Source organism: Gymnogyps californianus, chromosome 4 (assembly GCF_018139145.2).
Source record: "Gymnogyps californianus isolate 813 chromosome 4, ASM1813914v2, whole genome shotgun sequence".
NCBI lineage: Eukaryota > Metazoa > Chordata > Aves > Accipitriformes > Cathartidae > Gymnogyps > Gymnogyps californianus.
The window spans coordinates 54,104,846-54,117,327 of record NC_059474.1 but is presented as its reverse complement, the minus strand read 5'-3'; the positions used below and the strand labels follow the sequence as shown (position 1 = coordinate 54,117,327).

General features: G+C 45.2%; 1 protein-coding gene across 1 annotated transcript in view; it reads left to right on the top strand.

The window, feature by feature from the left end:
- UNC5C (unc-5 netrin receptor C) overlaps positions 1-12,482 on the top strand; it is a 258,605-nt gene that overhangs the window by 195,270 nt on the left and 50,853 nt on the right. The window contains exon 4 of the mRNA XM_050895802.1: positions 3,100-3,203. Coding sequence (XP_050751759.1) covers positions 3,100-3,203 — 104 coding nt within the window. The remainder of the gene's footprint in view (positions 1-3,099; positions 3,204-12,482) is intronic.

Sequence of the window (12,482 nt, the reverse complement as noted above, 5' to 3'; positions counted from 1 at the left end):
GTTTGTGGATCATTGACCCCCTTGAATCCAACGGCGCTGTTAAAGCGTCCACACGCAGCAAGGCTCTGTGGGCAGGGGGGAGCTGGGGTCCCACAGGGTTCATTTCACCTGTGGCAGCCCCACTGCAACAGTTCCCAGGGAAGAGGGGCTGTTCACACCCAGCAATTCCAACTGTTGATAATAAAGAGGTTAAAGTGGGATTTTTTACTGTTATTACACATTTTGAGACCAATGCTATTTACTTTTGTATGCACTAAAATTTGGGGTTTTTTTTAAAGGCAAGTGCTTTATGAGAGAGGTGATTATTGTGCATGTGAGGCTATGGAGAACTTCAGAGCTCTATTAATGTTTCAGAAAGGTAGGCAGGACAGTAAATCAACATGCCAAGGAAAAAACTCAGATTATTAGCTATCTAATCTGCGTCTCCTGTCTTCGTCCCTCCATATCTGAACACCTGAAAGCTATTACTAATATACTATTTATTACTGTGCTTATATGCTTCTATTACCAGCACAGTAACTTTCTCATTTATCCTCAGCCATGATATTAGAGCACGATACATCTGTTATAATTGTCTGCACCATGCATGTATGTGTACCTGCTAGATGCACTAAAGTGTACTTGATGTGGAGGTAATTCTCTTCTTTTGGAAATACCTGTGGAACTAGCAATAATATGATCATATGGGTACTGCTAGCAATGTAACCCCAGTTATTTGCTAATTTAAAGCTAACTGCGTTAACCTGGCATTATGTGTGCCCAGGATACCTATCAAGCCCACAGGATGTGTGAGGAGCCTGAGCCAATGTCACATCCCAAGAAACGCACCAGCTCCTGAAAGAGCTGCTCATCTCCATGTTTAACATGCAGAAGTACAGCAAGCCGAAACTCAGCATTTTGTCCTTGGAATGACTCCCACCCACAGGGCACCTGGAGGGTTTTGGTTTTACTCAAATTGAGCCGTACAACCCAAATGTCCCCTGGTTAGCCTGTCAGAGAGGGTGGGATGAAGCTGGTGGGCTGGTGATGCTGGAGCTGGCAACGCGGTGGGAGCTACGTACAGACATTGGACACTGACGTAATCTGGCTGGTTGTCTTGCTGTGGTTGCTCTCACATGAACAAGCCTTGCTGGCCTGGAATAACTCCAATGTGACAAGGATGCTGACAGGCACAGTCTGGTGAAGGCTTGGCATGTCATCCTAAGAAATGATCACTTCCAGATGTTTGCTCCTCCTCTTTGCCATAAGTTATCCGGTGTTGTAGTTTAAAGCGCCCTTCATCAACAACTGAGGTTAAAATGGTGGATTTTGTAGTGAGGTAGCTGTGACATTGGCATGTGCTTCCTTTCGACAGAGGGTAACCCCCAAACAAGCAGACAGCTGGAGGCAGTAATTTCTTATATCGCCACAGTAAGATCTGCCAAAGCTTATCTTTCTGTGCCCTAAACTGTGGCCGTCCCATCAGAGGGGCTCTCAGCATCCCTGCCCTGTGTGCCGGAGGGAGCAGGAATGCCAGTGATGGGGAGGGAGTGGGGTTTGGGGTCACTCCTCTCGTGCCTGCAGTGCAGGGGAAGAACAGAGAAGTCTCAGTTTCACTAGGGTAGCGCATGAGTTTAAGGATGTTAGAAGTTTACCACATTATCAGCTTAAGTTAAAATCAGCATCTCCAGCTATGACACAGCTTTTCCATGGTACAATTAGATTGACATTTAATTCCAGGTTGTTGAACCACCACATTTTCCTGATATAGACTAAGAGACAGAGGTCTCGTGCTATCCAAAGGCGAGTTTCAGAGGAGCTGATTTTGGTGGCAGACACCCCATCTTCTTTTCCATCTGTGCATTTGCCTGCCGCAGGTTTTGCCTTTTGGTAGTGCTGATGCAGTTCCTTGTGGGGTCAACTGTAAATCAGATCTTGGAGGTAATCTAGATGAAAAATAACTCTTTGGATGGTTTATTTGTAAACTGGTTCAATTCAGTGATCTGTTTTCCAGCACAGCTGCAGGTTTTGGCTTCAAAATATGAAATATTTGGCTTTTAAATTGTTCCCATATGACTTGTTACCAATATGACACAAGTATTTGTGCAACCTCACCGTGAGCTGGCATAGGGAACTGGTCTGACTTCAGAACAAAAAGTAAAATAACAATAACTTTTTTGCAAGGGTTTTTTTAAAGTCAGGCCAGCTCTCCGATGTGACTTTGAACATGTCCGTTTGCAGCAGGAACCAGCAGCAGGGAGAAATATCCCCAGTCGCTACTGGGGCTGAATGCTCTGTTCTCCCAAACTCCGTCCTCCCTGGCACAGCGGAGAAGGTGCCAGTCCGTGGCAGAAATATGGAGCCAGTCTTAAGGAGGGAACTTCTCAAGTCCATTTTACCACCAACGCAAAGATATTACAGAAGCATGCAAAAAAGCCAGAGTGCACAGCTGTCCAGTATGATGAACTGGTGTGACATTTGGAGACACATTCAATGCCCTCTCTGCCTGCCACATTTCTGTGGTGCTGTGCAGGGATCCAAGCATGGTTCAGCTCCCCATTACGATTATTATTATTATTATCTGTTTAGTGCTACAGGGATAATGATAAGGTGAAGACAAATTAGCTAAAGCTGTAAAGTTAATGCTTATAAACTAAAAGTACATTAAATCGCAGCATGAGCACTTTCATCCATGAGTTTAAGGCAACTCAGCTTATGTGCTGTAGTTTTACAGATTTATTTAATTTTCCATAACCTTCTTTAGTACATCACTGGTATAGTTTACCAAACGTAAATTATCTGAAGAAGGGACTTGTTTCGCTTTTTGTTCTGTGTCTGGACATGACCTTCTACAGTGAGGTCTTGGATCCTCGCTGGGTTCACATGCTCTACCACAATATAAATAACAAATCCACTATGAAACCTTTGACCTCTTAATGTTGGAATGAAGTGAAAATATGTCCCAGTCTTTTTTAAGTGCTTCACTTTCCAGGGAGCAGAAATGCTATTTTCTCTGTTTAGGAAGATTTCTCGCATTTATGCAATATGGCAATCAAATGTAATTTAAATGACCAGCTATTAATACTACTAATTCTTTTTCTTCTCCTTCTCCCTCCCCAGATCTCCGGAAAACTTTCGAGCAGGAGCCCTTGGGGAAAGAAGTGTCCCTCGAGCAAGAGGTCCTGCTCCAGTGCCGTCCCCCTGAAGGCATCCCAGTAGCCGAGGTGAGCAGCAACAGCAGTGTCCTGGCACTTGGACATCCTAAGACCTGATCGGTGGCTAATGGTGCAGTGAGTTAGGGCATGGCATGATGAATGGGTGGTAATGGAAAGCTGACTGACTGCTGCTCGTAGGCAAGATTGATCGGGAACTGATTAATGGCTTTGCATTGTGGTGCCTTGCTGGGCAGAGCTGCAGGCGGTTTGGTTTCAGTTTTTTCTTCCTTTTCAAAAATCACAGTTATATCTGGCATCCAAAGGACACGTAGCTGGTGGAGCATATTAATACCAGCCTACTATCTTTCCTTTTCCTTTTAAAGAAAAAAACATTTCACTTATTCTGAGAGGCACCTTTCAAGCGTAGTATGAAGAAGTTTTAATTTTTAGTTTGCCAGATTATATTTCCCTCACATGTTTGTGCACGTGCTCGTGTGTACACCAGCCAGCCAGCTCGGCACAAGAGTATGTACTGTGGCCCAGTACAGGCTCCCAGGTGAAGCAGCATGAGGTGGGGGCAAGTCGGGGATGTGTCTGCCTAATAATCCATCTCCAGGGGCTCGTCTGGTTTTCCTACTGGCATTTAAGTAAACCCGGAGTGGATAGCCTGCCCTCCACCTGGCAGGAGCGAGCCAACCCTTCAGCAAAATCTGTGCCCACTGACAGCAGTGGGTGTCCCCGTGAACAGGAGCTCCCCTAAGTGCAGCGACGGCTCCAGCTTCAGACTCATTGCTCATGGGAGGGGGGTCTCTGAGTCACAGGGAGGCCTCTGAAATCCTAAATCCACTGTGGCTGTTAAGAGAAAAATTGTTAATGATGGTAATTCCCCTATCTGAATTCTCCTCGGTTTTCCTCTGCCACGCACAGAAGAAACTGTTGCCAATTTACGTTAAGGTGAGTTAGACTGTCATGGCTAAGTAGCAAAGTGGTTGTCACTCAGCGCTGATGACTGATTTCTCAGGAGATGAAGCTTAAAGTGTTATCTCCCCATCTAACCCAAGTTTAGATTTAATCGGAATTGCAGAAACATGTCCACAAACATCAGAAGGAATAATTAGCATAGAAGATTTTTCACATTTTCTTCTTCTGTAGGCTGTTTTCTTTCCCCGTTAAGACCGCCAAAACTGTAAAGAGTGTTTAGGTCTGCCGAGCCAGCTTGCTGACAACTGTAATATTAATCAGTTGGCTTTCCTCAGCAACTTAGCAGCAATTTTTTAATTTTCCTTTCTGATGCTTCTTTGCATCAGATCAACTTGCCATTGTGCCATGACAGGAGTGTTTGCAATGGGATATGTTGTTCAGGCGGTGCAGGGTAGTACTGGGGAACTTCATTAACTTTGCTAGAAACAGAGATTGATGGTGACGAGTAGTTTGTTTGAATGAAGTGTTACAAGCACCTCTGAAATTTCAGCAGCCAGTCCGGTTGTTCCCTTGAAAAGGTCTGTAATGCCCAGTCAGGCGGCTGGGACCCAAACAGCATGATGTAACATGATGCATGGAAGTGATCTCTGAAAAGATCCTCTGTGAGCTGCTCTCATAATAATTGCACTTTTTCCTGCCTTCTAGTATCCTGGCTCACTCTGTCAATAGCCGAGATTCATGACTGTACATTAACTGGCTCTGAATCTTATTTGTACCATGGTTGGGGCAGACACCAATTAACACTTGGCAGGCTCAGAAATCATATATTCCCCGTCTGACATTCAAAAGAACTGTTCTCAATGTTGGTTTTTTTCCTCTTCTGACTTTTGAAGTCAGAAGGAGATCAAACACCCAGATTGGACAGCCGCCTAATACAGCCTCTTTGTAGATTCTTTCCAACACTATTAAAAGAACAAAGACCTGAACACTAATGAATATGAATACCTTAATGTGACACTTTATTACAGCCACTTGCTGAAGCTGGTAAGATAAATCTAAAAAAATGGAAAGATGAAAGGTAACTTGGTGGGTTGAAGGATTACATGATTATTTTAATTTAGAGATGAATGAGTTCTTTGTTTAAGATTTCGTTTATTTGTTTGGAGAAGTTTCTGATATGATGGTACAGGTAACTAAGTAAGAAAGGACTTGGGAGAAGGCAGGCAGCAGGCTGAGGCTATTTTCCATCTTGTTGAAAGAATGCTTTGATTCCAAGTAGAGTAGGGTAATGCATATGCTGCAGCTGTGAGTAGCATTTCCAAATGCTTTGGTGAGCATGCACCTCAGACTCTTCCCACTCTGGGCACTGTGTTTTGGTTTGGTTTGGGTTTTTTTTTCCACTTACTGGCTTCTGAAGTAGTCACTGGATTTAACACCAAAACAGAGGAAGAAAAGCTTACACTGTGAAACTGTACAAAATACGCATCCAGTGTAATGTAGTGCTGGAGTCCAGAGTCCCAGCATCTTCCCCTTGCTTTTTCTCTTTGATTTTATTCTCTCCCTTCATTTTGTTTTTTTCCTGGTATTTTAAAGTGGTGGGAACAACCACACTCAGGGATACATTCTGTCCTCTTTTCAGTAGCTGGGGAATTTAGTCCTATCATTCCCAGCATATTTAATTGCAATTAACTGTGTCAAGCTCTTATGGATCAATGCTAGAGCAGATCTTACTATTACTGAAAAGCTGAACCACATAGCAGGATACAGCTGCTCCAGAGGGCAAGAAGGACAAAGACAGAGATGGGCAGGCAAAGCTTTTAAGGCAGCAGTTACCAGTCCCTCAGATACACTAGGACATGACAAGCATTAGAGTAGGCTGAGATCACAGCCACTAAAAAAAAAGCCCAAGATCCAAATAGAAGAAGGTGTGTTAAAATACACCAGCCTCATGGCCTGAGGTCAAATCAAAGTACGCCTTGCTTGTTCACTTGGGACAAAGTAAGGAACCAAAGGTTTGCTTGGTCTCTGGGAAAACCAGATTAGCTTCTCTGCGGCCATATACCCCTGCCCACCAGCCTCAACAGCATCACTGCCAGCTGCACCATGGCATGCCTCCCCACTCCCAGTCTTATAGCCAATATCAAGCTGAACCTACCTACAGGTTCTGAAACAGCCGGGTAAATGTTTTGTCTTTTCCAATGCGTGGCCCAGGCAAGCAGCAGAAGGACCAGCACAGGTGCTGTTACACTGAGGTTTCCACACGTAGCTGAGGAGTGAAGGGGCAAACTCACATATTCCTGCTGTGAAAAAAAAGAAAAAAAGAACGGACATAAAACAAACAACACCCTGCCCTAGCTCCATGCTTTCCTGCCTTCTGCTTTTCCTCAATGGGGATAAGGTGGTGAGATAAACAGTCTGACCCACCGGACTCGGTGGGAGCTGCTGGTGCTCAGTGGAAATCAGACAGTTGCAGCTCCCCAGTGTCAACAGAAACATCCATTTCAATTCCACTCTCTTCTGTGTGTGCATTTTTTCAAACCTAACCTGAGAAGGCAGGAAGGACCCCATTCTGTGGCGTTCCAACAGTAATGGCAGAGTTATTAGCAATTAACCCCTTAGCTCATTTAATTTGTTCTTTGAAAGATGCCAGCATCGTATTGCACATGATGAAATACAGTTAGAGACACCAAGTCACATCAAATTAGCTCATTGCGATAGGTTATAGATCAAAACATCAATGAGATGTAAGATTGGTTAATATACCATAAGCTGCCAGACGAACTTTTGCATTGAAATGTATGATTTGCGGCGCCTTTAACAGGGGGATAATTGCTTTTTTAATTATAATTGAGGTGTTTCACAGAGTAGTTTAATTGCAGAACAGGGTGTAACGTACAGTTTGGTGACCCAGTTGGGTTTAAAACTGGATGTGATATTTATCCACATTCATGGCTTTAGTGAGGAACTAGAGCAAGGGGAAAAGCATCCCTCAGTCAAGACACAGAATAGAGTGTTTTGCCGAGTCAAGATGACTGTGACACAGATGTTATTCAGCTGCTCTTGCACCGGCAAAAGCTGGTGGAAGCTGGGGACTTCTCCAAATAGGCAGCATCAGGTGGCAGCTCCATCTAATTGATTATTAATACGACCGCTGTTTGCTTTGTTTCATGAGAGCCACTTATGTTTTGCAGCAGTTATCCCTTAATTGGGAGTTCATGTGTATGCATTTCCATGCAGGTGTGTGTCGCTGAGGCAGTGTTTTATATTCCTGGCAGGAAAGTGAGCTCTAAGAGAGGCGAGTAGAGGAGTTTGTGGCCACAAATACTAATTAGCTGGGAAGTGACACTGTCCTTTGCAGTGCCTTGCAACATACAGCAGAACTGCCTGTGAGTGTCAATGGGAGGAAGAGCGGGGAGGGGGAGGCGGGTTTGTGTGCAGAAGGAGCACAGCCCAAAATGAATGAGGACTGCTCATTCATTTTGCCCTGGAGAGCCATTGGGTAAGGTCTGGCAATGCAGGCCTGTCCTTCTCCGAAAGTACACGATAAAGCTCCCCGTAATTGTCAGTGTCTGGTCCCATACCTTTCTGTTCCTTTTTACGTACTTTTTACACCCCAATCTACTGGTGGGTGGTCAGGGCACTCTTCTAAGAAGCGTGAGAGGTAGGTTACAATCCCCTGCTTGAGGATAGGCTTGCATCTGGGTCTTGTGCTTTCCTGGGAAATACGCTGACTCCTAGCTTATTAGCTGGCCTTATTTTTACATTTCCTACCAGTTCATTTCCACAGTGCAGAAACCCATGCCAAGAAGCACAGGTCTTCTTGCAGGACCAAGTCTTTTTAGGACCTGAATTTTCTATGGGATCTACCCCTATACTTTTCCTTTCTAGTGCAGTTCCATTGATGCCGATGTGAGGGCAGAGCATGCTCCTAAGTGAATCAAGTTGCTGTATGATTGGATCTGACCACAGGCAAGGATGATCTGTGCGACTGGAGAACGGTCAGGTTTCTAGTTCCTCCATAAAATATTACAATGGGAGATTTTCTACAAGAGCATTGACATGAACCTTGGTAGCTTATCCTCTCTACAGTTTGCTTTTTGTGGTGAAGATGGCTCTGGGATGCTGGTTTAGCTAACACAAACTGCCTCTCCTCTTCAGGCTATCCTCAGAAAATGCAGCATTTTACCTTACGCCTCTTTTTGGAAGATAGGCAGTGTGGGACACAGCTTTTAGCTGCATTTTTTGATGAGGTAGATGAGCGTACCTCCCAACTTTCCCCTTAGAGAAGATAGCTCCTCATCCTGGAGATACTATTCTGTATGCCTACAAGATTAGTCCATCAGGTCCTACTTTGACACCAACTGATTCTTGCTCCCTATAGCCAACAGGCCTCATAGTGCCTGAAGTGTGAGAGTTACCTCCGGCAGGGCTTTGCAGAGCCCCCGGTTCTTACCAGCACCCTCAGTCACCTGGTGATAGCGTTTGGCTTGGTCAGTTCCTCTGGCAGTAACTTCTTCAGATGCAGTGCTCACCTTAGGCATGAAGAATTACGATGCTCCCATGTTTTAACGGAGGTATTTCCAAAATGCAGTCTGCAGAGCACGCATCAGCTGTCACTGAAGAGTTGTTTGATCAGGTTTTGCTGGGTTTTGCTCGGGAATTTCCATGCGCTTCTAGAGCTGATGCTTTTCTTTCACTAAAAAGTGTAACCTGGACAAAATCCTGTATGCCTTTTAAAACTGGTAGGAGGAGTTGTCTGTACGACGACAGGCACTATGCAACTTTCAGGGAGAATGGGAAAGGGGCCGTCCTCAGGGACTGCAGCCACTCCCCAACATCCTGTTCCCTTATTGAATTTAATGATCCTGAAAAGCGTATAGCTCTGTGCTGTGAAGAATGAGATCCATCTATCCATCCAACCAAACAACTGCAGACATCACTTTGGTAACTTGTTTAAAGCTGTTTCCAAACAGACTCCTCCCAGTTGCTTCAGGGACTGGGGAGTCCACATGCCCACATGGTGCCAAAAGTGCCAACCAACACACGTGAGCCATGGGACCTCCAGCTCAAGTCCCTCTTTCAGGTGGGAAAGGAAGCTCAGCAACTCCTGGTGGCCACATGGCAGCCTCCATGGTTTGCGGTTAATAATGCTGTGATCGGTATTTCAATTTGAGGCTCTATGAAATAAAGTTCTCCATCTGCTGCTACCAGTCCACCTCAGCCTTTGAAGTTTCTTCTGTGAGGCTTCACTTCCCCATTGTGCATAAAGCGAAGCTGTAACAGGGCCGGAGACATCCAGCAGCTGTACGTACACCCTGTGTAGATTTTAGTACTCAAGCAGAAAACTGGATATATGTGCAATTAAGGAAGTGTTTCCACAGCAGGAACACAAATTCCCCTTATTGGCAGCAGAAGCACAGTAGCAACGACTGAACAAAATGTCATGGTGGTTTGCATTTGCTGTCTCATTCTCAATATGCGTTTTGCAGTCTCTCAGCTGTAATTTCAGCCTCTTTGGAGACTACCCTTTTTTTTTCTTTTTTTTTTTTTAACCTTAAACGGGTACGAAATCTATTTCCAGCAAGTAGTACATGGAGGAAAACATCCTCTTCAGTGGGCAGTTGCTGTGATGAAAGTGTACATTTGAAAGCAAATCCAAAAATCAAATAACATTCTTCAAAGAGGCACTCAAGTCTCAAGGTACCTGAAATAGCTGCTGGCTCAATAGCCCGTATGAAAACTGCTAAAGTTTTCTCAGTCTCACTTGCGCGTCTTGTACTGTGTCCAAATCAGTAGTGAGCTTCACAAATGTTTTATTCTTACTGGCATGTGTATGTGTGCCCTTACTATCAATATGGTATGGGATGCGTGTCTTTTGTTACAATTCACATGAAGCAGGGGAGCTGTGATTTCCCTGTGGCTGTTGGAGGCGATGTGAGCTCAGCAGGGACTGCGACAAGGCGAGCCATGCCGCCATGAACGGTTGGCACGGCTGCAGAGAACGCCAGCCACAACACTGGTGTGGTTGGGGGACAAGATGGAAAGCGATCCTGCCGTGTCAGCCAGGCACAGGGAAGGCAGGGGTGCAATGGTCTCGCCTCCCAGAATCCTAAGTCGCCTTTTATCGAGGCAAATCTGTCGCTGCTCCCAGCCGTTTGCAACTTGTTTCTTCTGGAGAATTGCACCGGAGGGCTTTGCCTGTGTCTAGAGGGTAGAAGACTTGCTGTTTTCGGCAGGTGCTCCCCGCTCTGAAGATGACTCTAGCCCAGGTTGGTGCGGAGGAGGCAATGAGAGACCAGGATCCAGGACTCACACCCTGCTGACTTTCCTCCTGAGATTGTGAGACGCGTAAGGAACAACTCGTACGATCAGGAGGGGAGGATCTAGATGAGCTCGTATCCCGTTTCCATTCTTGGGTTTCTTTTGGAGCAGACGTGCTTCTGCTCTACCAGTTTCTAAAACAGTCATGCATATGCAAGTGTGCCAAGAGATTTAAGTGTCTAGTAATGCTAGTAACTTGGTATGGCTAAATTTGTGTCAGCAATTAGCTTCCGTAATAGGTTTTCCTGCGTATGTAATCACTTGTGTGATTTATGTTCCCTGCGTTCATTTAGTCTGCACAGAAGCCTGGCCTGGCTTTGCAAGTCTTAGTCTCTGCGTGTGCTGCCTTATTTCAGGCTGCTGCTGGAAACATCCTGCAGCAGCACAGGTCTGGCTGCAGCTCCAAGGTATAGCCAGGGCAGTGATTGCGGGTTTTCTGTTCTTGATGATGGTCTGGCTTTTCACGTTGGGTGGCATGTGGCAGGTTCCCTCTGTTAATTAGAACAAATGTGCCAATTATGTTAATGTATCTCCAGATACCAATCAGCAAATAATTAGAGACAACACATCTGTCTCTCACCGGGGAGCGGGATGACAGAAAAGACGCTACAAGGTATGTTGCTCTAAATTACAGACGCCTTGGATCGTGCACTTCCTCAGCCGGTCACGGGGACGGCTCAGTCTCGTGGCAGGCTTGCCAGCGTGTTAGCAGCACTGGACGTGCAGATCCAGCACAGCTAGCAGGAGCCGTGTGCCTCACTGCTCTGCAAATTGCATCCAGAGGAGTAAGGAGCTCTGACCGAAAGGTAGCTGACTTCGGGTGTGCTCCAGCTTCTCAGCATCCACAGTTGCTGTGAGTCAGGATTTCATTCACTGCGCTCACACCTTTACAGAGGGGCCTTCTCTTGCTAGTCAGTTTGCAAACATATAACAAAAATACCTTCTTGAGTGGAAAACTAAAAAAAGAAATGGGGATTTCATGCCTGCTTTGTTCCAGGGGCTGGTATGTAAGAAAAAACAATTGCACATTGTTGTAATTTTCCATAGCTGTCGTCTCCATGAGGGAACACTTACCCCATCCTTCATGGCAGTGCTGTTGCCAATTAAATGATTTCTGTTACGATAAGGAAAAACTGATGCCCAGGCTTTTTCTACGTATATGCACAACCATCCGTACACTTATTAATAACAGTTAGAGGGATGTGCCTGATTTAATTGAATAAATAGAGCTAGGTACCTGTTCAAGAATCATTATGACTATAGCCAGTAAACATACATCCTCAATACTTAGGCAAAAGCAAACATCTACTCTAGAAACATCTTCTCCAGAGCGTTGAAAAATGGAGCCATGAGGTCATGATTTGGTATGACCCTGCAGACGGGCATCTTGTGCACTTTGAAGTGCCCATGGGTATCCTGCTGCCCCTCTGTCCACTCGCCTGGAGGGGTGCAGGTCTCTGGCACATATATGTCCGGTACCTCATCTGCCAGCCTTGTTGTGAGCATGGTGGTTTCCCCAGGGCACCAGTCACCATTGTTCAGGCAGCGGAATTAAATTCAGGATAAGTTTCTGCATTGACTGGATTAACAGCCTACTTCAGCGAGGGGGCTGCACGTTGGGGAATGACATGGCATCAAAAGAGATCGTTGCTTTTAACTTCTGTAATAACAGTTTGCATACTTGTCATTCATAAATCACACTGTCTCGTTCCGCTTTGTTCTCTTCTCTTTTGTATTTGACACTTGATCTCTTCCTACTTACATGACAGAACAACCCTGCTCCCACCTATTCTGGTTTCCTCAAAAAAATAAATCTGAAGTTTGGAGGTGCTGAGCACTGCAGTCAGCTGCACCGGAAAAAGTGAGGCTGTTAGTAACTGAAAATAAGTACCAACAAAAGTTTCATTTACATGTTGTAGTGTGTTTAACTAGTTATCATTTCTACAAGGACTGAGGGAGAAAACACATCCGCTGGAGCGGTGTGCTCTTTTTTGTGTTGCTCTACTGATGGCTAAAGTGTATACGAAAGGAGACTCCTGTCTCTTGTCAAATCATCCATCAGTTTCTCCCTTCAGATTTGGTGACGTTATCATTTGCTACATGAAC